Source organism: Tachypleus tridentatus, chromosome 8 (genome assembly GCF_004210375.1).
Source record: "Tachypleus tridentatus isolate NWPU-2018 chromosome 8, ASM421037v1, whole genome shotgun sequence".
Classification (NCBI taxonomy): domain Eukaryota; kingdom Metazoa; phylum Arthropoda; class Merostomata; order Xiphosura; family Limulidae; genus Tachypleus; species Tachypleus tridentatus.
Window position 1 is genome coordinate 35,075,550 of NC_134832.1, and position 27,724 is coordinate 35,103,273.

General features: G+C 33.6%; 1 protein-coding gene across 1 annotated transcript; it reads right to left on the reverse strand.

Moving 5' to 3' along the window:
• Positions 1-1,772: 1,772 nt before the first annotated feature.
• LOC143222159 (transcription factor Sp9-like) lies at positions 1,773-27,724 on the reverse strand. Its single transcript, XM_076448222.1, has 2 exons — positions 26,707-27,724; positions 1,773-10,559 (listed from the first exon to the last, which is right to left on the reverse strand). Exons 1-2 carry the CDS (start codon positions 26,725-26,727, stop codon positions 9,363-9,365), a joined length of 1,218 nt encoding a protein of 405 aa, XP_076304337.1. The 5' UTR covers positions 26,728-27,724; the 3' UTR covers positions 1,773-9,362.

The window sequence follows — 27,724 nt, forward strand, 5'->3', positions numbered from 1 at the left end:
TGATAATCATACTATTTAACAGTGTTTTTGCTGTTAACAGTCTTTTTTACAAGAAGTGCAAAATCAAGTATAGTTTCTTTCCACTCCTGTAAAATAATTGGCTATATGTGTTAATGTATAACTTCTTATTTCATGCATTAAAGAGATTCATTCTTAAGTATAATTTTTATATGTTGTAATAATGAGAGTTAGTTGTGACAAATGGACTAAACGAGCACATTAAAGTCATCAACTCAAAATTAAATACTTTATGCCTGAACATTGATGCCTTTAATGTGCTCGTTTAGTCCATTTGTCACAACTAACTCTCATTATCACAACATATAAAAATTATACTTAAGAATGAATCTCTTTAATGCATGAAATAAGAAGTTATACATTAACACATATAGCCAATTATTTTACAGGAGTGGAAAGAAACTATACTTGATTTTGCACTTTTTGTAAAAAAGACGTCAAAATACATAATTAAAGATCAGTAAATCAGCTTCACTCAGTTGTTAATTGTAACTTTACCTGACCTGTTCTCATATGTACTGTTCAAGCCATAAAATATTTTACTAACTTTAATTTATCATGAAATTACTTTGTATACTGAAATGTTTTATGTAAGTAGAAATTACAACCATGATAATCTCGTTAAGTACCTTGATTTATATGTCAGTCACCTTATGTAATTAATTCTCTGTTTTACGTTAGACACGTCAAAAACAGATATTTTCAATTCACGTTCATTTTTTTATAAACATGCGATTTCAGTTCACATGTAAATGTTATGCCCTTACATATAATCACATGTTAAATATATTGCAATTTTATACATATTAAAAATATTCAATGACAAATTTAAGGTAATTTATCAATGAATATGTTAATGTGAGAAAATTTGAATACAGACTGTATAAAGGATGGTATTTGCTTATACATTTGTTTAATTTTTTATGACCTGTTTTAACTACAGTAGGCTCGTTCCTTGTATTTGTTACACAATCGATGCTGGTTGAACGAGAACTGCATATAACAGATCAGATTTGGTGGTAGTATAAGGAATCCCGCTGAAATGTTCCTTTCTATGGTTGGTAGCTTCACTTTCCTGAGGAATGAACAGTACTGTGCTGCAGGCTGCATTGATATCTACGTGCCAAGTCAGCTGGGTTCCAACAGTTTTCGACACTGCACTTATTTGGGCCTAATTCACCTGTAAATTCTGAACTACGCTTGATAAGCTTCGTGTGATTATTTGAAAATATGGCACTTTATCACTGTACCTTAATGGCGTTTCTCCTTTATATAAACATCGCAAACAAGTAAACCGTTTTTACCACTTCGGTTACTGAAAGGTTCTACTGGGAAATAAAATGTTTAATGCCATATATCTTTCTTGACAACTCCGACAGTTGCGACGAAATTGTTCCCTGCCAAGTAATCTCTAAATCTTGAGATAATTTGTCAAGGCTACAGCAGTTGCGGAATAACCGTAATGACATTTTAAATTTTCAAATTCGGTTGAGGATTTTACAAATATATGTAAAGTTGGAATTCCGAACACGAATCATACTTGCTGAAAAGTAATTGAATGAGCTTATCGTTATCTTTTGATATTAGAGCAATATTTATTGAATACTAAAATTCTTCTAAAATTGATCAGACGCTACTATCTACAATATAAAACCAGGTGAAAAAAAATGCGTTATTAAATCGATGATACTTTGAAATTATTTATGTAAACTTTAAGTTTCAAAGCTTTTATTTAACACTTAAAACAGACATAATATTATACGTATTCTAAAGACTGTTGGTATGGGTATTAAAACTATAGCTAAAATAAAGTACAGAACAACGTTTCGACCTTATTAGGTCACCTTTGTTATCCTCAAGTTAAAGTTTCAATACTCATACCAGCCGTCTTTAGAATACATTTTAGTTCACGTTGAATCCTCCACTGGTACAGCGGTAAGTCTGAGGTTTTACAACACTAAAATCAGGGGTTTGATTCCTCTTTGTGGACTCAGCAGATAGCCCTATGTGGTTTTGTTATAAGAAAACACACACATACACACTTTAGGTGGGTTTCTCGTCACCATGGATAATATTATATGTGCTATTATTATCCATCTGTCTATAAGAGAAAAAAAAACCGGTCCGTATTTACATTATTATTATGTGTTATCTGCTTTATGTTGACCGAAAGGTAATGGAAATTCCTGTCTTCAACGTGCAAACCGCTAAATCAACAAGGTATCAACGTCAAGACAAGTCTATCGCGACATTAAGTAAACACTATGAACAGAAAAACGCTAAGCTATCTTACCATTCACGGATGGTTCTGAACTGAGCATATCTACTTTTTATGAGGAATGATTAAATACTTTATTTTCGGGAAATAAATAAGTCTGTGAAAGGTGTGATAGTAATAATAAATGTGTGAAATAATCTTTGAAGAACAACAACAAAATACGCTGTTTTATAATCATATATCATATAATAACCCGACAAAATACGCTGTCTTGTAATCATATATCATATAATAACCCGACAGGGCCAGATGCTTAAGGCACTCTGCTCCTAATCTGTGGGTCGCTGGTTCAAATCCCCATCGCACCAAACATGCTCGTCCTTTCACCCATGGAGGAGTTATAAAGTGATGGTCAATCCCACTATTCGGTGGATGGTAATGACTAGCTGCCTTCCCTCTAATATTACACTGCTAAATTGGGGAGGCTAACGCAGTTAGCCGTTGTGTAGTTTTCTCAAAATTCAAAAACAAATGTCATATAATAACCAAAGTACGGACTGACTATCGAACAAGTAATAATAGTGCGTAAAATATAACAAAATCTATCATTTATTTATAGATGACATCGTGCAAACAAGTAAGAAACATGAGTTTAACAGGCAGTATAGGAAGTAGTAATCAAACAGATGAAATCATTATTAAAAAAAACAACAGATAAACAGTTAACTTCAAAAGGAAGCTTAATTTATCAAATACAATATTTACCATTGCGAAATTCTTTCTTCAAAATTATCAAGACCAAAAATGAACTGAGATTCTTACTTGGCCCGGCATGGTCTGGTGGGTTAAGGCGTGCGACTCGTAATATGACGGTCGCGGGTTAACATCCCTGTCGCACCAAACATGCTCACCTTTTCAGCCGTGGGGGAGTTATAATGTGACAGTCATTCCCTCTATTTGTTGGTAAAAGAGTAGCGCAAGAGTTGGCGATGGGTGGTGGTGACTAGCTGCCTTTCCTCTAGTCTTACGCTGCTAAATTAGGAACGGCTAGCGCAGATAGGCCTCGAGCAGCTTTGTGCAAAATTAAAAAAAAATTAATTTTGCAGAAAGATATTTTCTTAACCTGAAGATGACCTAAGAAGGTCGAAACGTTGTTCTATACTTTATTTTAATTAAAGTTTTAATAGCCATAATAGCCGTTTTGAGAATACAAGAATGAAACTGATCTGATTCCAGTTTATTCGGATATCATTCCCTTGAAAACAGCCGTTAATATCACGATATTGCTGAAAACGTATGCACTTCTAGTTTTTACATCATTTTCAACTTTAAAGCTTTGTTAAGTATATTATGTTAACGGTTCGATGAGATATTACCCAGCTTAATCACACTGGTTCAACAACTGGTAAAGTTGTGTGTTTTAACTACGGCTTGCATTTTGTAGATAAAGACGTTGCTCTGAAACACCTCGAATGTCATTTGGAGAACATTGTTTTCTCAAACTCTCTATTGTGTAATTTGTTTCCATTTCTGTGGAGGACATTGCAGAGCTCTCTTCGAAATCTTCTATCTCTTGGTTCTTAGTCGTTTAATAATCTTGCTGTATGAGTCTTTAGAAGACTGTAAGTAATTTACTCCAGCCATAAAACTTCCAAGGCGATACTGCGCTGTTAGGGAATTTGCCGTAAACCAAGTATATGAGTGTTAAACAAATCGCTGAGGCGCCATAATCGCATCTGTAACGTCACGTTGCTCACTGCTTTGTATATGTAAGGGTGTGCGATTAATCCTTTCTTTTTATATCAATATGGCTACAACTTAGGTGAGAGCAAGAGTAGATTGCAGTAGAAACGTACTAGTAAAAAGCACTGAATAAATTAAAATAAGGTATCATAATAATATAAGAACATAATTACTTTTACAAAAGTATCTAATAGCATGAGGGTTAACTAATATAGTGACTTTTCAAAAATAAATCTATTGCTGATGAGTTTGACTTAAATTTCGGTTTGAATTTTTAATTGACAGAGCTTCTTTCCTTCTGACATCGTGTTCAATGCTAGAACCACTTACAGTGGTAAAGATGTTTTCTTCAGAATATTCATCACATTTTTCATCTATGTGTTTGTAGAAGAGTTAAATTAAATGGGTAGTTTATCCCATATAAAATAGGCCTATGATGGTTTTACTTGTCTTAAAACTTTTACTTGTTTCATAGAAATTCTTGTACGCTGAATCCGAAAATGATATGTATTTTTCTCCATCCCGTATAGGTTTTTCACGAAACGTCATACGTACTATTACGTAAGTGAATCATTTTCATTTAAATCAGGTTACATTTTGTTATGTGTAAAATATTAACAACCATTGGCTATAGATTTTTCTAGACCAATCGCGAGCTAGAGTCTTACCGATCGTTCAAGAACCCACGAGAAACACACCACTAGTATATAAACGATTAACAGTCTGCATGACGAGTCATTTTTGGATCGTATTTATTTATTCATGCATTTTGACATTATTTTTCTAAACATTACTTATTTGTTGCTATGACAATAAGAAGTAGTGTAAATGACCCAAACATATTATTTGTGATAAATGTATTGTAAGGAAACAAAGACAAACATTACAATTTAATAAAAAAAAAACGTATTACGCTTAATAAAACTTGGAAACCAAAACAAATCACGAGCTTTGCACTAAATATGCACCATTTGTGCCAAAGAGTAGAAACAATCGACTAAGGTAACAAAAAGTTTTTGCCTTTTGGAATTTCAGTGGTTTGGTGTGAGCCTAGAAACCGCGAAAATGATTGTTATTTTTGCACATGTGATGTACAAGACTACAACACTCGAAATAAAAAGAAATTTTCTTATCTGAACCTTGATTCTGCTATATGAACTGAGCTCATGGACCTAATGTACCTGCACCTACTCCATTGGAGACTCTTGATGCATTTTTATCTGATTTTGAATCTGTTGTTAATAGAAATGGTGATAGGGACTATTTTTTCAACCTGAAATATCTGGTGAACCACAACTTTTCACAAAAGGTGAACTTAATAGTTTGATGGAATATTTTGGCCTTCCAAATGATTCCTCAGAGATTTTGAGGTCCAGGCTTCGGGCTAAGAATTTACTTTTTTCAGGGATATCATTTTACTGGTACAGAAATCGTGAGAAAGAGTTTATATGACACTTTTCACAGAAGCGTTTACTGGTTTATTGCGTAAATATTACTGAATTAATACCAAAGCTGGGAGATGCAATCTATGAATGAGTGATTAACGATTATTCATTGATTATTTCAAGAAAAGTCCAAAAGGTGTTCCCTTCACAATGGTAACACATATATATGCATTTTATCTCATTGTTTATTCGATTCACTTGAAGAAAAGGTATGAAAATATCGAATTTCTTCTTAATAATGCCTAGTACAAAGAACATGGTTGGCTACTTTTGTGGAGACTTAAAAGTCCATGTGTAAAATCAGCACTGGATAAAAAAAGAAATGGCTAGTTGTCATCCACGCGTGTCAATCGGATATCAGGATCGGAAAACGTTGAACATGAAAATTTCGTTGAGAAAAAGTTCTGTTACCTCCACTTCACATAAAACCGTGCCTTATGAAGCAGTTTGTAAAGGCCTAAGACACAGATGGTGACTGTTTCAAGTATTTATGTGGGCAATTCTCAGCTCTTTCAGAAACGAAACTTAAAGAAGGGATTTCTGTTGACCCTCAGATTAGGAAATTGACTTTGGATGAATAGTTCGAAAAGACAAGGAAGAAAGTTAAAAAAGAAGTGTAGCTTGCCTTTAAAGATGTTATTAACAAACCTTAAGGAAACAACAAAATCCCAAATTATAAAATATTGTCAATAACCTGCTCGATAAATTCAAATTGTTTTGTTGTAATATGAACTAGAAAGTTTATTTCTTACACTTGCATATTGATTATATTCCTGAAAATCATCATGCCATCAGCGAAGAACAGGGGAAGGTTTCATCAAGACATAGAGAAATGGAAAGGCGTAATTAAAGAAGGTGGAATACCAGCACAATGGCTGATTATTGCTGATCATGGATGGTCCAGACGCAATACATAGAAGAAAGACCACAACAAGTACTCTTGAGACTAAAAACGTAGTTTTCACAAAAACATAAAAAAAAATTAGGATAAATATTCGTTTGACATTAATGTTCTTCAGTTTTTTGTATATCTGTTGACATAATAATAATAATACTTTTTTATTGCGGTAAACGAAATAATAATTTGATCTAAGTAAATATTTTTGTCCTTATTTGTAAAAGAAATCCATTGATGTTGCAAAAAAATAATATTATTTTCTAAATCTGCGTAACTGCATTTTGCAAAAAATTCGTTATTAATATAAAAATAGTTTAAACTAGAATGCCTTTTATTAATAAAGCAAAACAATGTTTCGACCTTTCTAGGTGATCTTCAGGTTCATCTTCAACCTTGAGATAAGTAAATACGGACTGTGTTACAAGTAAATCAATATATTGTAGTAGGAGTTCTTACTAGATGAGTAACTGATGGAAAGCTTTCTAGTAGATGAGTTGATGATGGATGATGTTATTAACAAGTGAGTAAACAAATATTGTGTTACTAATAGATGAGTAGGCGTTCAATGATGTTACTAGTAGATGAGTAGATAGATGATAGACGATGTTACTATATAGTGTGTAGTTAAGTGATGGATAGTACTATTACTAGATGAATAGATATCGGACAGTGTTTCTAGTAAATAAGTATGGGATGCCGGTATTATAAGAGAATGAGAAGAATTGTGGATTCTGCTCATTTTAGATGGCGTTTATACTAGATGTAAAGATGGCGGACAACGTTACTTGTAGATATGTATATAGAATAAGGTGTTACTAGTAGATTAGTAAATAGTGGAATATGTTGCTAATAAATGAGGTAGTGAACGATTCTAATACATTTTTAAATTATGTTCTTAGTAGACGAGTAGATGGTGGACTGCATTACTAATAGATTAGTATATGGCGGTACGTGTTTTGAGTAGATAGTGTAATGTTTTTCTAGTATATGAGTGAATGATGGATGATGCTTCTAGCATATGATTAGATGAATTATATTGTTACTAGAAGATGAGTAGTGTAATGGATAGAATTACTAATAGATAACTAGATGGTTCATGGTGTTCCTAGTAAAGGAGTAGATGCTAGACTGTTTTCTAGTAGATAAATAAAAAAAATTATACTACTACTAGATGAATAGATGTTGGATGGTGTTTCTAGTAGATAAACAGCTGGTGGACAGCGTTACAAGTAAATGGGTAACTTTATTGGATGATATTATTTATGGATAAGAGGATGGTAGATGTTGTTATTAATAAATGAGTATATGTATATAGTGTTTCTAGAAGACGTTTAAGTAGTCGTTTTTTTTCATAGTTGATGAGTAACTGCTGTATGGTGTTCTTAGAAGATAATTAGATGATGGACACTATTACCTATATATTTGTAAAAACGGCTCGTTTGGGTTGAGAAAATTTTTTACGTAGAGGAGTGAACAACGTTTCGACCTTTTTCGTCAGGTTCACTCCTCTACGTAAAAAATTTTCTCAACCCAAACGAGCCGTTTATACAAATATATTTCTCTACAAGTGTGTTTTCTCGACATCACTGACTATTACCTATAGATGTGTAAATATTGAATAATGTAACTAGTAAATAATGAGCATTACTACCAGCAGGCAAATAGACGATGGACAGTGTTACCAGTAAATAAATAGCTGTTGGACAGTGTTACAAAATAATAAATAGACAGTAAAATTTTGGATGGTATTCCTATCAGATAAATAGTTGGAAGATGATATAAATAGATGTATAGATGGTAGACGATGCTACTACCATATAAGATGTTGGAAATTATTAGTGATAGATGAAAGGATGATGGATGGTATTAATAATAAATTAGCAAATGATGGCTGATATTACTTTATCGTTGAGATGATGATTTATAATATTTCTCGTAGATGACCAAATAAGGCCAATATTACTGTAATATGCAGTTACTGGATAGTGTTACTAATAGATGAGTAGGTGATAGATGGCGTTTCGAGATGATGGCTTGTGTTGTTAATAATAGACGAGAATAATATTGCTAGTAAATGAGTAAATGTTTGGGTTGTTCCAGGTAGATGAGTATTTCGTGGATAGTGTTATTGACAGATGGGTCAACATGGATGGTGGCGCTAGTAAATGAATAGATGGAGAACGTAGTTATTAATAAATGAGTATAATTTTGAAGATGTTTCTAGTATTTGAGTAAATAATGGATGGCTCTTTATGTAAGGTGTTGGTAGTAGATGAACAAATGCTAGACATTGTTTCTGGTATACAAACTTATGGTCTTCTCATAAATTAGTAGATGAAAACGTTGTTACCAAAATGTAAATAGACAGTTTATGCTGTTTCTAGTAAATTAGTAGATGACGGACAGTGTTAGTAACAAAAAGTAAATGTTTGGTGATGTTCCTGATATATGAGTAGAAAGTGGATGGTGTCTTTACAAGATGAGACGATGATGGACAATGTTACCAGTAGGTAAGTTACTAGTACATAAGTTGGTACGGACAGTGTTAGTTGTGTATAAATAAATGATTAATGGGTTTACTATGATGGAGGATGTTCCAGTAGATGAGTGGATAGTGAACTGTTTACATAGTAGAGAAGTAACTAGATTGTAATGATATTAGTAGATAAGTAGATGATGGCAATGTGATTAGTATATGGTCCTAATTTTCGTCGTAGACCTGTAGGTGATGGTGTATGGTAGATGGTTTTACCTGTTGATCTGTAGATGATCAATGATTTTATTAGTAAATGAGAAAATGGTGGATGAATTCCAAGTAAATAAGGAGATGAGCAATGTTGTATTTATGAAATAATAAAGTATAATAACATTCGATATAGACAATCTCTCTAACTTATTTCACGGCCAAATGGACAATAATTGACTGTTACTTTGTGTCGACAGAACGATTAGTGGTCATAGGTGCTGTCTATAGGGGTAATGATGGAATGTTTCTGTAAACAGGAGAGTTTATACAAAGACACTCGTTCTGACTGTTTTCTCAGTCGCTACTGTTTTCACTGCTGCAACCCTTTTTCTCCGTGATTTGTCCATTGTGAGTTTTAACATGTTTGCTCAAGTGGTCAGAACGCATAAAGCGCTTATTACAAATAGAACAGGTAAACCGTTTTTCTCCGGTGTGGGTCCTGAGATGGCGCTGGAGCTCATCTGACCTAGTAAAACGTTTCCCGCAAAACAGCCAATTACACACAAAGGGACGTTCACCTGTATGCCAACGAAGATGGGCCTTGAGATGGGACGTTTTTTCATATACCTTTCCACATCTCAAAATATGACAGCTGTGAACATTCTTCTTTCTTAGGTGTGTTTCAGCCGGACCCATCTTTTCGTTTCCATGGCAGTTAGAACACTCACACGTAGTGCGCCCTGTATACCGTCGTTGTGATCGGGGGGATGATACTAGAGACAGAGTAGGCTGAGAAAGGCCAAAAGCTGAGGTTATAGAGGAACCCATTCCTTGAGCTGTGGGTAACATGGACTTGTGCGTATCTTGGATTATATGCTGCCCCCGCGTACATAGGCGAGCCGAATTCGAGGCTGCTGCAAGTGATGGTGTAAAACTATATTCACCACACGCATAGTTGGCAGAAATATGGCTTTGGAGAAATGAAGATACTCCCGACATCTCAAGCCACGAACTGGCTACTGCTGAAGCCGCGTGCATATCCCACCAAGTTGTTGAGTTGAGTGAATTGAAGGATGGAACTTCTGACTTGATGCCACCACGAGTGGCACCACCCATATTCATACTGAAAGCCCAACTCTCATAAAGATGTTCGTTCATCCCAATCCGCGAATACATAGTGCTCAAATGAGAAGATTTACTATATACTTTACCTGTCAGGTGAGTCTGGCTGGTGTTCCCTGAAGATGATGTTACGCAACCGCCAGGATAAAACAAATTATTGCTTCCGTATGGGATGGAGTTACATGACGACGTCACAGTAGGCCTCTGGTAATTAATGGTTGGAGAGTTGCTGCTGGTGAGAGTGAAAACTTGTTGGAAACCGAATGTCAGTCCGGCAGCTGGTTTACCAATAGTCTGTGGGACTTTTCTCCGAGGATGGAAACTTTTTCCTACTACAGCATCGAGAAGCTTTGGAAGGCTCTTACTCGCGAGTTTGTTACACTGTGCCGCTAGCATAGCGAGCGGAGCTCCTCCCAGCCGAGGGTGTTCCTAATGATGAAACACAAAAAGAAGAATGTTTATAATCTCTCAGAGAAATATCTTTTAAGATACAAATCTTTATATTTATCAACAGATTATCTGGAAAAAAACAAACAAAAAATCCTGATATTCTTCTGTTATTAGTAAAACATAAAGGAAGTTATATAATTTTAAGATCATGAGTAACGTTATCACTTCAAGAACAGACCAATTAATATAAATAACAATAATCAATAACCTCAAACTTTTATTAATACTTAATTTACAAAATATTATTTCCAATTTAGATTAGACATTACCAACGATTATTTTATCCAATCTCATATTTGAAAGTTTTTTTTTAGTTTGCACTTAATAATACTTGGTTTTGTTACTAAATCTGAATATGACGTCATACTGTGTAACTGTGATGTTAGATTTGATACACTGATATGATGAAACATGAATGTTTTACACTTGATCTAAGATAAGATCGCACAGCAGTATAGATATTTTACTGAAAAACTAATTCAAAATGTGTCAGTAAATCTATCGCAAGTACTTTCTTTGCAACTACTTAACACACTATTAAAAAAGAACAAATTGTTAGAACGCATTTTTCTGAAAAAAAAAGACAATATGCAGATTTAAGAATTATTTTAACCGCTATTTTAATGTTTTAACTAATATGAACCACGATCTTTCACTCGTGGCCCGGAATAGCCATGGGGTTAGAGCACTCTATTCGTAATCTGAGGGTAGTGGGTTCGAATTCCTGTCACACCAAACATGTTCGCCCTTTCATCCGGTAAAAGAGTAGCCTAAGAGTTCGCGGTGAGTAATGACTAGTTGCCTTTCCTCTAGTTTTACACTATTAAATCAGAAACGGCTATCGCAAATAGCCCTCATATAGCTTTGCGCAAAATTCAAAAACAAAAGAAACTTTTACTCGTTTATACCTTGCAACAAGTTTTTAATTCTTGATGTGTAAAACATGTATATTTGATTTGACAAAACTTGTATACAACTATCTATAATTGATTCTACTTGAACAGTACCTTATAGGACATAATTAACCTGTCCTTAATTTAGAACTGCTGGCCATAGGGATAGTAATAACTCAATAGCACTCGTCGTCTGCACAGCTACTTTTAACCAAAGTGGGGAATTTTTACAAACCCGCAGCAGAAATTACGAAGTGCTTTTTGCGACATCTTTTGGATTCAAACCTTGCATCTCCAGTCAGTAAATTGGTACGCTAACCATTAGGCTGTGCCCAGGCCCATATTGTAAGGAAAACGCTCATTTTCTATCGTAAAGTCGAAATAAAATTTTTTATACTTCTTACAGTTTTCAGTTGTTTCAGCTTGCTCACGCCAGGGGGAATTTTATTTACTAATGATATGACTAGCTAAACATCTCGGCTCTCAAGAACAGACTTATCTATCTAGCATCTAAATACTATAGAAAAGCAAGCAACCGCACACAATTAACAAGACAATTTCCACAACTAGCAGCCACCCCACGAACTTGGCACCGAGACCTCTCTCCCTACAACTACATTCATGCCCTGAATGTAAACTCTAACGTCTAATCATATATGCCTCTACACTTTCAGTGTTGGGCACTGGTGGGGCTGTTTATTCGGCGCCCCACCAGTGAAAGTGAGTTTTCTCAGGGTACTCCCGTTTTCCTCCACAACAAAATTATTCGTTTCCTAGGATTTATAGATCCAAGTCCTGAGAAGAGGCCAGTTAGTACGCATCATAATCATAATTATTAAGTATCATAATTACAGCATCAAAATTCTGGTTAACCAATATCATGTGTTTTAACTATGTTGACGTACTGGGTTTGCATCTCTCTGCTCGTTTCACTTCGACCATATTTACGTCAAGGAATTCTTTGAATGGTTGTGAATGGTGTGCTGAACTTTTCGCCGCTTCTTCGCTCTCTCTCCGACTCGCAGGCCTCCTTCACAGCTGGTTCCGACGCTCCTCAAATAGACACACAAATCTGTCAACTTCACAAGGTCATTTGAGACTATCACTCTAGATCAATGGTTCTTAACCTTTTTCATCGTCTTACCCCCTGAGACTCTCCAGGGTATTACCATGATCCCTATAATAATTTTTGTAATGGTGAACTTTGCGTAAAGGTAGAATAAAACAAAACTATATAAAGATCCTAATTTACTGAAAATGTTACAATTAAATGACTTTGAGAAATGCTACATGTGCTAAACAAATTCAAAATCCATGGAATTACTGAACATCATACAAAACCTACTTATTCACTCAGTGTGAGGGTTGATATAATATAAATATAATGAGAAAAGATACTAAATGCGATGGAAACTTTAATATTTAAATTTTAGGTTCGATGTATTAATATTATAAAGTTAAAAAATGTAGGCAATTCAAAACGTTGTAATATATGAAAATTTTTACTCAAAATTAGACAGGTGGTTGCACAACAAGCATCTCGACGCGGTTCAACTGCCGCACTTCAGCGTGTTTCTCATTGGTGAGCAGTTACAGGCACTTTCCACAAAAACAACAAACTGCTCTGTGATTTCCTCAATAATTCTCAAACCTTGCGTGACCTCGAAAAACTTCAAACGACTCCCCAGGGGTCACGACCCCCAGGTTAAGAACCACTGCTCTAGATCAACAAATAACTAGCTACTCTAGTTCAGTTAACAAGTTTCGAAATCATGCGGCCAATTTACTCTCGCCGCGTGTGGGGTGAAGAAAAACAATAATTTCTGACCGCCCCGAGTTATTATTTCGGGGAACGAAATAACAAGTTAACCCAAATACCGACCCAGAATCACACACAAAAGAAGCTTTTAAAATTATCTTCATGGATTAACTTGAAAACTAACAAAAACATTCATATGATTGATTTAAACAATGTATTGAAACCTGTTTGTTTAGTTATTGTTTCTACTGAAATGTCAGTTCACTATTTTATCAGTATTATTACTGTGCGATATTTTATTTTGTTAGATACTATGAGACTTATTTTCCATAGTTACTTGGTTGAATTTCGTAATAATAATTCTCAATGTTTACGAAATACCCTGAAGTATATTAAAGGTCGTCTTTAATAAAAAATCATTTTATCACTTTTTATTTTACAAACAGCTTGACATCCTTGTTGTTATTACACGATTCTTCCTTTAAAAACACGCGTGAAATTCCTTGAAGAATTCCTTCAGGGAATCATTACTAAACTAAAATTTATTTTGGAGATAACATGAAATAAATAAATCCAAATGGGGTGTTGGATCCTGTGGTCTTCCACAGATCTCTTCTTCTTCAGACAAAAGAAGAATTTCCATTGTCGATAAATTCATCTTTTTATATAAACTCTTGATGTAAGTCAACCTCTGCCTTTCACGGTCTCTCCTTCCTTCAGTCTTTTCAGTTACGACTAGACTTTCAGTTTCTTCTTTCCGCATAACTTGTCCAAGAAACTCCTACTGTCTTTTTCTGATGTCAGTCAGCATCTTCGTCCTGCAACCTGCTCTCAACAACATATTTTCGATGTGTGGCTTGTCTAACTTACTATGACGATTTCCATATCCCATACTTGATAATATTGCCCAATATTCTGATGCATACGTGAGAATTGGTGTAATACAGAATCCCAAAACTTTTAACTTCCTCGTAAACATTTTACATGTCATATATCATTTTTTAGAAATGCGTCTCTTGTCATCCCTAGTTTCCGTTTTATTTCACGATTACATTTACAAATAAACTTACATTTTAGTAAAATTATCCAAACAGCTTACTCTCCTTATATTTATAATGTCATTTATAATGTTTGTTGTTGTTTTTATAACGCAAAATATAAATGAGTTACATGAGGTATGTCCGCTACGAAGATCGAATCCCGAAATTTAATGTTACGAAACCTGAAACTCACTGCTGAACTACGAAATATGCTAACTTCGGAACTCATGATGCACGATGAAAATAATTATACATCAAACTTCACCTCTTTGTAGCTGCCATATCTATTATTGTTTATTTTCAAATTGTATTGTGCTTGTGATGTTATTGTTCGTGGCTTTTTCTAAGAATCGTTGAACTTGTTGATCTTATTCTCTGTATGTGTTTTTTTATAACTGCTTTTCCTACTTTTTATTGTTATTCTTATTTTAATTATTTAAACGAATGCATGTATTGGTTTTATTCTTAACTATTTCACTTTAAATCAGCTGTGTTTGTCGGCTTTAATGTTCTTTGTTTTATATATGTACAGTTGTATCTGTTGTTATTATTCTGTTCTATATTGTTTTAGTTCAGAAATTGTGCCTTTAAGTGTTAGTTTTTTTATTCTAAGAACGGATATGACTCTTGTCTTTATTCATTGCTTGTTGTGTCTGTTAGTTTTACTATGTGTTGTTTTATTTCAAAATATATCTTCCTGTTGGTTTTATTCTTTAGTGTTGTTATTCGACATACCTGTGCCTGTTAATAAAAAAAATAAATAAAAGAATATTTTTCTATATATTTCTGAGTAGCCATTTACGTAGCAGACTCACGATTTATTTATTTGTTGTTTTTTTTTGTACTGGAGAAAAATCATCCCATTATTTGTCGAATGTGGTTTCTTCAAAATACATCTAAAAGTCACATTTGGTTTGAAAGATCAAAAACGTGCATGAAAAGGAACTTCAAGAGCAGTTTGGATCATTATATAAACAGTGGTGTAGAACTAGGTCTGGTGATGCCAAGAGTATTCAGCTTCTCAGATAAATGTGTAATTATAACCGATTTAAGCAACATAGAGAGAAAACAAATATTGTACACATAATTTTATTATGATTGTTTTTCAACGAAGGACAAGAAAACAGTGAGATGTTTCGTGTATAACGTTAATAAGAGAAATAAGTAATGTAAATTTTTAGTCATAAACTACTGCACAGGTCTTTAAAAAGAAACGACAAATATATTTACAGGCAACTTTGCTCCACTAGCTTCATAATATAAATGTTATAATAAAATATTTTTCTCAGAAGTTTGCCTTACCAAGCTCATACTATTTATAATGAAACTGAACACGTTTCTCCCAAAGCGTGTTCTTCTAACCTCTTTCAACTATTTAACTATAGAAATCACCTAAGCGTTGAAAACACTCATCGACATTCACACCAAATTCAGGTCTTGATCTACTGTCTGTGTTAGCAACGGATCATATGTATGACATGGTTCACGGTACTACAGACATAAAAGCCCGTTCACAGCGGGGGTGCCAAAAGCATACAGTTTATATCGGTAAACAAAACTGACAAAACCTGGATCACTAAGCATGTTCCGAACATGATGTCTTTTCAGTGTATCGTACTCACAGCTTGTGATTTTTAAAGCTTGCTACGAGTGCGTTGTTCTATTTTGTTTGTAATACGTCTGGGTTTTGATCAGAGAATAACTTGGCATTTTTCACACATGTCAGGCCGGCCAACTGGGTTTGCCTGACACACGACTTATAGGACAGCGAGTACATGTACTCCCTGATTTGTAAATGAAATGTAGAACCAAGAATGGTGGTTAATAATAAACTCTCTCGAAACTATTGGTCTATATATATATATATATATATATACAAGTATACAAATGTCCCTAGCAGATGCAACACAAATTTTGTTCATTTCCGTCGTAGTACAAATACGTTAACTCGAACTTACTTATCATTAACTGGTTTCTGTAATTTTTTTTTACGTGCTTCATGCTATTTGCAGCAAATATAAACTGAAACACAAGAACGAAAATGATAAACTCTAGCTATTTTTTAATAATAACAATTTGTCATATCTACCAACACTAAAAGATATTACTTGAACAGACAACAACTTTTTAAACGCAGTTGCGTTTGATAAGAAGCAAGTTTTACAAAAGGGAGAAATATGAAAGGTTGAAATATACATACATATATATCACTTATTCCAACTGACACATGTAACCCTTGAACCTGTAACCTGTACTTTAAAGTACATATAATACTGTAAATAATTAATAATTCATTGCTAATCCTCACATTAGCTCTAATTTATAAATGGCTTAGACTAAACCTGATCAAATTATACTTCATCAGCTTGGTGTAGTTCGTGCTGTAACAGAGGTTTATGTAATTTGATAATATAAGTTGCTTTAATCCATTATATGTATATCGTATCTCAGCAAGCTTGATGAGCCCTGGTATTGTGGTTGATATGTAGTTGCGCTGTACATTTCCCCTTACCTCTAATCATAGGTTTTTTATAACTTATTATTATCGTTGTTTTTATCATTAACACAATAAATAAATGTATTGCTCAAAACATTTGAAACATCACGAGGGTTATATGGCTTTTGTTCGTTTCTGTTAAAGATCACGGGTGCTTTAATAACTTAGATTCTTATTCACTATATTTACGTATGGCAAGTCGCTGCTAAGTAACACATCTGGCGTGACATAGATATAGTAACTAAAATGTTTCTAAATATAAAATATATTATACATAAAAAATTCCCACCTTGTTAAAGAATGTACCCACTTTTCGTGCACCGATCTAAAGATGTTTTAATTCGCTAAGTTCACATTAAAGGAAAGCACTATCATTTTTATTGCATCGTTTCTTGTGAACCAAATGTTATTGAGATGTTAATGTATATTCAAATAATTATGTCCGTTTTCAACCTTTATTATCCTTAAGAATAGTTCCATTATCAGTTATATAATAATTCTCAAGCACAGATTTCAGGGCTTTGGCATTTCTATTTTTGTTAAGAGGTTTTCCTAATGCTTGTTCTTTTGTGTTTGTTATTGTAGGGATGGGGCGGCAGATACTGAAGAAACAGTTATAGTGAACTCATGAGAAATAAACACATCTATGGTGATGTGAGCCAAAACCTTAAACTAAACTTTAAGTTTTTGAATTACAACATATTTTATATAACAATGTTTGCTTATAGGTAGGTGTCCATTAAGAGAACCGAACCTAAGAAAGTGATTTTCTTTTTTGTCATATAAAGTGTAAGTTGTGTCAGATAGGTGTTAACAATAAATAGTATTCAGCCTAGCTTTCTACTCAATACAAATATAAGCTCACTAAGCAGAGATACAATTTATAACGTCTTTTTAAAATTGGAGTGAGAGCTGAATTGCTATTAGAGTGAATCAAACAGTTTTGTAAAAACGCATGGTGCGAGAAAAAAAAAAAACAACTGTTGTATATAGAACACAGATTTGCGTTCCAGCGTTGGTTTCACCTCGTTGATCATGGGATGGATGCGAAACAACCGTCCGAACGCAGTGATTTGCGACAACACTTATCTCGTACCGCATGAAGGTTTGTGAGCACGTGTTTCTTCAAATTTCAATCTTTAAATGATATTCTGTTTGTTAAGACATTTAAATCTTACGTAGAATAAACATATATTTTTTTTAAATTGGAAATTATAACTATGATGCTGATGTGATGGAAAAATCTGATTCAATATTCATTTAGTATTTATTAATCATACTATCGTTACCACGCGGCTGGCTATTCGGTGGTTTCTGTCTACCATGGTTCCTGAAGCACCTTACAAAGGGCTGTCCATAAACATTTTACAATGTAGCCGCACGAAACAGTCTACGAAATATGACATTTTGCATCATTCAAATGCAAAATAAAACATATATGTAGCATTATTACTTGCTATCTTCATGCAGACATTTTATAAGTATAACAATAATGAGCTTAAAAATAGGTAGAGTTTATGAATCGCTCAGAAAGAAACATGAGTACACATAACCTATCTGGCAATTTTTTTATCTTTTGAGAAATCTGAACTGGCAACTGTTTTGACAGTTCAATCGTGAAGTTCCTTTGATGAAATCATTATTGAGGTTAATGTAACAACACACTTTAACAGGAACTATCAAACCAAGTGACACAGTGGGTAACGCGAGATCCGACATTTGGCGACGTTTCAAATTTTGAATGAAATATTTACAGAAATAGTTGTTTCCTATTTATGATACGAATGATTATTTAGAGGTATGCCTAACAAGGATTTAACTAAAAGGTGTATGATTGATAACAATATAGTATAAAGAACTTGAAGAAGATATGTGTTCGTTTTGTTATGAAAACTTTTTTTACAAGCTAGCGAAGCATCATTATAATTAATTATACTTATCATAAGAAATTATTTTAGGTCTATTATATTTTTGACACTACGTTCTTAATCTAGTCCTTCAGAAATTTTCAATAATTATAAAAGTGTACAATAATAACATTTCAACCATACTGCATTCGACATATCCATTGTTGACAACGCGTTTCGCTAAATCCAGAGCCATTCAGACCTCTTGGAATACAATGAATTCAGTAGTGATGTGAATATTATTTATATAGGCCAATTGTTATGGTGTGAACATCTTTTTACAAGTATCCTATAAACAGTATACAACTACTACTGTATTTATTTTGTACAAGTCGACCTGAATAGCTATGTACAAAGCGAAACGCGTTGTTGGCAATGGATATATTGAATGTAGTGTGTTTTAAGCACTCTTCTAATTTTGGAAAATTGATAAGAACTATGTTAAAATTTATTGTTAAAAATATATACAATAGGTCTAAAATATACTATTTTAGACTATTTATATCTACAAATATAATTAGTATAAATCTTTACTACTATCTCTGAGCCAGTATGGGGTTATGCGAGCAAAAAGTAAGTAATAATGTGTTCTACAAGGCAACAACTTATACAAAATAATGACCGCCTACAAAATTTTGCGTTAATACGCGTACACTGATGTTATCCCCTGATAAATTATATTTGGTGTAGGGTTGAAAAGTAGTATTTTTTTAATTTCGTGCAAAGCTACACGAGGGCTATCTGCGTTAGCCCTTCCTATTTTAGCAGTGTAAGACTAGAGGGGAGACAATTAGTCATCATCACCCATCGTCAACTCTTGGGCTACTCCTTTACCAAAGAATAGTGGGATTGATCAAAACATTATAACACCCCACATTGTTTATTTTAAATATTTAATGCATTCTGTTTTAAAGAAAAAAATGAAAACTTGTTCTTTTAGCTGTTTGGTTATTTTCATAATTTTCTTCTGAATCATGTATAAAATAGTGCCTAAGTAAAGTATGACTAGAAGTAATGGTTTTCTTTGCAACATCTAACAGAGCGAGAGGTGAGGTATTTAGTTTTCAGTTTTGATGAGAATTATTCAGCTTAGTAATGATAAAGGAAAACAGTTTTTTAACGTTTCCTTAACGTTTTAAAATTATACTCCGAGAAAGGTATAATTTTCTGATATTTTAAACATTGTGCTGCAAAATTTTAACCAGACTTTCTTTAAAAATTAGAAAAGTGAAACTTCAAATTGTGAATAAAATCCAGTGAATGTAGGTTTATGATACACATTAGTAGTAAGTATAACCCTGGTGATTTTCAAAAGTAAACCTTATATTAGGATGTTTGCCAATGAAGAACTGGGAGATTTCTTTAACTGACTCAACATTGTTAAACATCATAAAAATATTATCAACATATCTCCTGAAATAGATAAACTTCAACTTCTAGGACAGGACACATGAAAAAGTTAGTAAGGTCAGGAGTAAGATTTGAGCTCAAGGCACTTCAGTCTATTCACAGGTTTTTACCATTAAATATAAAATAGGATTGCTTCGTCGCTAAATGTAAAAGTGTTTTAACTATACAATATCATTTTCGACAAAAACAAAGCTAGAACAGAGACCATTGGTTTCGTCTAGAGGTAAATTGGTAAACAATGGCTCCATTTCATAACTAACATAATGAATATTATCAAGAAACTTAGTTAAGTAAGGAAGGACATTACCAGGTTTGCCAACAAGGGGGAGGGGCAGGCGAATGAAACCTGCTTATATCGCAAAGCACGTAAGGTACCTTTAGGCTATATCTTTATTTAATCTAAAAAGCATAGTTTTTGGTTTTTCTGCGCATTCGTACGCTTGCTACATTAAGAATGATTGAGATAATAATTTGAGATTAATATATATTTATTATTTCATAGATTTAATAGATATTTGTTGTTACTGTATTACCATTCTTACGCTTATTCCATGAGCTATAGAGAGCTGGTGCCATGATTTTACCTTGTTTATGAGTTAGTTGCTGTCCGAATTTAAGATCTTCATTTCAACAGTGCTTCCACGGGTAAGGCATCCAGAATTTTGCAGAACCTAATGTTTTAATTCATTTCTGATTGCTTGTTTATCGGCTAACACTTATCAAAATTTAATTGGACAAAAAACAGGCGATTACCACACCTTTGTGGAAACCGGATTCACGGTTGGCCACGAAACAGATATCGACATACTATCGAAATTCAGTGAGTAAGCGTACTTATGCTGATAAAGCAACGTTAATATATGAAAAGAAGAAAATGGTTTGTAAGTGCAAAGTGCGTATGTATGATGGTTGTGGGAAATGTTCTCGATGTTAGTGCGGTTTAAACGATTTAGACCCAGAGTTCAAAATGGCACCAAAATCAGGTGGAAAACAGCCAGCAGAGAAAAGTAAAGGCACGAAGCAAGACAAAAAAGGAAGAACTAATTACATTATTACTTTGGAAAATGGTGAATATAAAATTTCTAGCGATACTTCTATGGATCCCTTGGATTTTGAGACATCGAAGAAATGACGCAGATAATCCAAGAGCTCAAGAGTGAAAGTAGGGTGATGTTGTATTACTCCAACAGGGCATGGGAACAATGTTTATTCAACTGAGCACTTTTTTGGTGTAGAATCTACAGCGACTTCAAACTTTCCAAATGAAGAAGCTTGACAGAAGGCATCATGTTTTAGTGCTCTTGTCATGAACAATCGATTGCTTGCGTTCTGTATGACTGTATTAAGGATTTTATGCACCATGTTACACCTAGGAGATTCAGATGGTTTTATGAAAGTCACTGGAAACGACATTTGTGACAAATCTGATGTTAAAAACTATTCTCATCTGCTGTCAACGATGTGCAAAAAACTCTGCCAGAGAAATGTTTTCAGAGAAAAGTTATACTGGCACTTTTATGTTAGTCGATAGCATTTCAAGAAGTGAAAGAGAGATAGAATATTGAAGAGCAAGCTTTGAAGCAGCTTAATGCCACTTTCGCCAACAGAAGTCTGGGTTTCAGCTAGAACCTTCAATACGATTTGTCCAGCATAACTGTAAGGGAGTTGCACTGAAAGCAGTAGAGTAGCATTAATCATGGTAATTACACCAAAGTGAAGGCCTTCGTATCTGCTCTGAAGACAAAGAATAAGAACGGGGACGAATAGCAAAGAAAACAACAAACTATGTTTGATCTTAGCCCAGAGGTCGAGCGGTTAAGTCAACAACACAACACCACAAGTACATCCTTAACTAGTTAACTAGTGTGTACTATGTAAGTAAAAACTTGCGATAGTGTTAATAAGTCTGTGATTTTTTTCGTAAAACTTTTTGTGGAGTCTTAGTTCAACATGAAAACGCTAAGAATAAATGTTTAGCGGGACTAATATTATGTATTAGGGTCTGCCAAGAAGCCCAATTCTTGGGTGCCTGTCCCGTGGAAGTACTGTTAATAACTTCTTAAAACTGTTTAAAAGGAGAGAGAAAGGAGCCTGTTAAGAATTTTTGACCCGGAGCCCGTGTTGACTCTCGACGCTCCTGCACATTATGGTAAAAAAGTAATAACTTGGGAAACAAAGATTTATAAGTATAATAAAGTGATTTATTTTTTGGAAACATACTACGTGTTTTAACAAAATATTGGTCAATTTTCTGTTTTGTGCCATTAACAATTTTAAAAGTATTTTAACAGAATATTCAATTATGCCAGTTACCTTGAAATGATGAATATAATATAGGACTAGGTGACACTGACTTGTTGGCTTAATATTAAGAGTAATACAGTATAAAGTGATATTCGTTTCTGACTAGAACAGTCAGTACAATATAGCCAAAATGATATCAGTTCCCCTATGTAATAATTACAGTATAGTACAAAGTGATATCCGTTTCTTCCAAGTATAGTAAGTGCAGCATAGCAAAAAGTGATGTCGATTTGTTGTGGGGAAAAACGTGTTTTATAAAATCAAGCAACATCGGTTCTTTGTTGAAATTTTAAACTTTCTTCCAAATATTATATTACAAGAAGTGGTTTTATGTTTATTAACTCTAACATTTCAATATTTACTTTAAATCTGCTTTTCACACCTCTACACATAGTAGTATTTTGTCTGTTTGTTTGTTTAGAATTAAGTACAAAGCTAAACAATGGGCTATGTGTGCTCTGCCAACCATGGGTATCGAAACCCCGTTTTTTACCGGTGTGAGTCCTTATCGCTATGCCGCTGAGGGATAGTTCTTTGTCATAAAAGATGGAAGTCTAACTGTTTAATATATCAGTCATGTCTAGAGAGAAAAATGTGATTATTAACAGGGTATTCATGTAACGATTGGAAAAAGGATTTCAAAATAATTGGCGTGTACCTTCTCGTAATTAATGATCCGTTTACTCAACACAACTTAGCCTTAAAATTCAATACTGACAAGCTTAGTCAACAAAATTGAAGTTGTCACTGTATTAATTTACCGACTGCTTGCGCTAATCTACGGATGGAACAAGTCTATGAACCTATATAAAGCACATTTTACAGTTTCGGGGGAATGGAGCCTGTTTGATTGTGTATTACGACACAGACTGGTAAAATACAAAAGTAAAATATTATAAAAGGTAAAAATAAATCAATTTAAAAACGAAGTAAAGCTCTAAAAGCTGGTAGAAACGTAAACAGAATTATAAAGGCTTAAACCCACAAAAAGCTAATAACACAATCCTGTTGGACAGTGTCACTATCGCCAATAATAATGTCCAATGTCCGGTTTAAACCTGTACAAAATATGTATCGAAAATTATGCCCTCCACACTCAATTTAGAATTTGTCGATAAAAAATCTAGTTGTGATAAATCTTGAACAATATTTGTTAAGTTTATGGACATACATCGCTAAAATCAAAGGTTCGATTATCCGCAATGAATACAGCAGATAACTTAATGAGGTTTTGCTCTAAAACAAAGAAAAAAAGCTTTGTTATGAATATAAAATGTTTGGTTCAAAGTCTCACATTTTGTTATTATAATATGGTAAAGTTTATTTCTGATGCTATGTTCACTAAACTGTAGTTCAGAACATTTACAGGAGACTGTGTTTAAGATAACGTTGTTTCTGTTCAAAAATAACTTGTAAACCATCGAAAGTACTTAGCGAAAGAAAATGATTATTATCATCTAATTGTTTTTGATCTCTCAATTAAATTAAACGTCACCAGCACAAAATAAACCAATTATCCTTATACTTACACCCAGCTGTTTGGCAGAATAGTTTTCTATAACAAAACACTTTTAATAATCCATCAGAGATAAAAAAAAGAAAAACACATACCCAATTTTGGCATTGTAATAACAGAAATAGCTAATCTAAATCAGTTGCTGCATTTCATACTCTGTTAAAAGCTTGTTTGTTTTGGAATTTTGCACAAAGCTACACGAGGGCTATCTGTGCTAGCTGTCCCTAATTTAGCAGTGGAAGACTAGAGGTAAGGTAACTAGTCATTAAAACCCACCGCCAACTCTTGAGTTACTCATTTACCAACGAATAGTGGGATTGACCGTCACACTATAACGCCCCCATGGCTGAAAGGGCGAGCATGTTTGGCGCGATGGGGATACGAACCCGCGACCCGAAAATTACGAGTCGCACGCCTTAACACGCTTGGCCATGCCGGGCCCTGTTAAAAGCTAAGTGAAATCGACCATTAATGTCACATTGTAGTCCCGTAGTCAAAATAAGGTCTTGTGTTAGCAAACAAGCGTAACGAAATAAGCTGACTTTATCAACATATCAGGAAACAGAAATATGAATTAATTTTGAAAATATAATTTTGGTTACAAGTTTCTAAAAACAGAATTGTTGGTGTTTTCGCTATTTCTCTAAGAATACGTCTTTAATCTCAGCATTGATTAATTAAATAATAATCAGTAATGACGAAATTTAGATGTCATAATCGAATGGAGAAAGTTATTCTGACTGTATTTTAGATTGAATAAATAACCAAAATTTGGTGACTATTTCTAGCCAGTGGGGAAACAGGCCTGCTTTGTATATATGGTACCCGACTAATAGATTAAAACCAAATACAAACAATACACACAAATTAAACTGGAATAAATTATGCCATGGAGAAATTCATTTGAGTGGACTGCGTATGATATAAACACTGAACAGCCAAAATATCAGTGGATATCTTTATCATTTACTAAGAATAATTGTTAAGCTTTTCATTGTTAGATTATAACATAATAATAGATAGAAACACTATATACATTAGTATATATTAATTTATCCTGAAGTCACGAATTAGGAACAAAATATCAATAATACATACTTTGATTACTAGTTTAATTTCGTAGTCTAAATATCCACAAATAGTACATCAATACCTTATGAAAATTTAATGTAGTCTAGCGTGTAAATGCTTTACATAAGAACTAATTCTCTTAAAACTTGACTTCTGAAGAACACGTACAATATCGTAAGATATAACTCGTTTGCACTTATAACTTAGTCTCTTATAACAAACAATATTATGAGGTAAGAGAAGTGTGGAAACGTTTATGAAGCCTAGTCCTACGAAACACAGTACTTAAGTACTGTTTAATGACCCATAACAAAATTTGTTTAACTAGGTCTAAACAAAAAAGCGGAACTTGTTGATGAACTGTAAACAGTTTCTATACTACATCGCACTAATTTAAACTAAAAATATAAATATTTATTTCTTTTGTCTGATATAGGCCATTAGAACTTAATCTTGCCTGTATTCAACCAGTTACTTTAACTACAATGATGTTTAAATGAGACTTTTTTTCTGTTATAATGGTTAAATGTAAAATGTATGATCGTAGAAATATTTTATATTACATCCAAATATTAAAATAAAATAGATGTATGTGCATATAGACAGATTATGTTAAACTTTTCTACAATAATTTTAGAGCTTTATATTGGATCACTATCGGCTATTTTGGGCAGCTAATTTTTCTACTCTAGTTAACTTCTGAAAATCTAAATTATCTATGCTAACAAGGCTACACGCATTTCGATAATAACAGACCACTTGACAAAGTGACTTACAGTGAAAGTACTGGTTGGGGGTTAAAACAAACGACAATTAAAGTGTATCTCATAATTGCTGGTTAATCTGAAGATGACCTAGGAAGATCGAAACGTTCTTCTCTGCTTACCAATAAAAGTGTTAATGCCCATACCACACGTTTTGAGATACATTTATATTTCATTTGAGTTTCTCGTCATCAAGAAGAGACGACAATTAACCTTCAAACTACCTTATAATTACATAAGTTATCTTTCCACAGTCAGATTTATTTAAACTGCTTTGTTTTTGCTATTTCCAACCATCTCTTCACGAAAATCTTTGCAATAACAATAAAAAACTAATTTTAAATCTATTGAAATTTTTTCATATGCAAAAAGGCCCGGCATGGCCTGGTGGTTAAGGCACTCGACTCCTAATCGGAGAGTCGCGGGTTCGAATCCCGGTCACACCAAACATGCTCACCCTTTCAGATGTGGGGACGTTATAACGTGATGGTCAACCCCACTATTTGTTGGTAAAAAGAGTAGCCCAAGAGTTGGCGGTAGATGGTGATGATTAGCTGCCTTCCCTTTAGTCTTAAACTGCTAAATTAGGGATGTTTAGTGCAGATATCGTGTAGCTTTGCGCGAAATTCAAACCAAATCATATGCAAAAACGATACTTTTATTACTATTAAAGGTGCATGCAATATTCCAGTAAATCAAATAGTATTATACAAGAATTTTATTGTGATTACTTCAAAATGTATCTGATATTAGTTATTTATCAGCTGATATTTCCAGCTTAGATTGACTGGAATTGTAGTTCTATACGCATATATGTATATTATTTATCATGTTAGTCATCTAAGATTTATTTATTTTTTTATTCTCGAAATGAATATTGTATTAAATGAGACAAACTCTGAAAAATATTCCAATTTAAAATTTTCGTTAGTTTTTGGGTAAATATTTTTCTTTTAACCACTTACCCTAATAACTGTGCTGGCCATTATTGAATAAGACTACTGATTGTCTTGTCCAGCTGATCCAGTAAACTCTAAGCTTGTGTGTACCCTCAGTCCATGGACTGATTCCTGAGCGCCGACAAACTTCTTGAATCAATAATATTTGCAATCAGTTTTGACTCCACACTTTCAGGCTTAGAGGTGGTTTCTAATGAATAAAACACAAAAATATATTGGAAAGTGAATTTCTTATCTTGTACAGTTTTTGTAACTTGGTAAAGTAACTTATAAGTAACGTTGGCACCTTCGTTTTTTAGGTCTCCTGCGTTATACTTTATTCACTGAATAAGTCGCTGGGGTAAACTTCAAGTTAGCATCAGGTGAACCCGCTTCTTGCTGTGACTGACAGAAGTGTGTCGCTCTTTTGAAGTACTGAGACTGTCGTCCGCGACCAATCACAGCTACACTTGAGGCTCTGATCAACTCTATTCCTGACACTGGCGACTACTACAATTAGGTGGGTGTTATCAAACATTAAAATGACTGGAGATCAAAATGGTGACTGTACATGTATGATAGTTAACCAGCAAATTATGTGAAGATGGAGCACAAACAATTTGTTTAACTCTTATTCTCGATTCAATTTCTATGTAATACAATCTTGCTTTATTTTTTATTTTGTCATGATTTTTATTGGTATTATTTTAAAATAACGTCTTAATCCTTTCATATATCGCTGCTTTGTTTTATTCCTACATTTTTCTGTTCACTTTTGGAGCTAACTGTCTCACTCTTTCTGTGTATCATACGTGTTTATGTCACAATTTTCCAACTATTTTATGGTTGTAGACTTAAGAAGTATTCAAACACTTTTATATTAAAGAAAAAAAGCCCATAGTTATGTGTGTTTTGTGCTGAATTATTGAGCCTCAGAGTTAAAATAAATTTAATAAATTCGCTTCTCAATTTTTATTTTTGTCAATAGAAACAGACCATAATCTATCTTTTATTCGTAGGTTAAAATGGTGTTTGATATTAAATT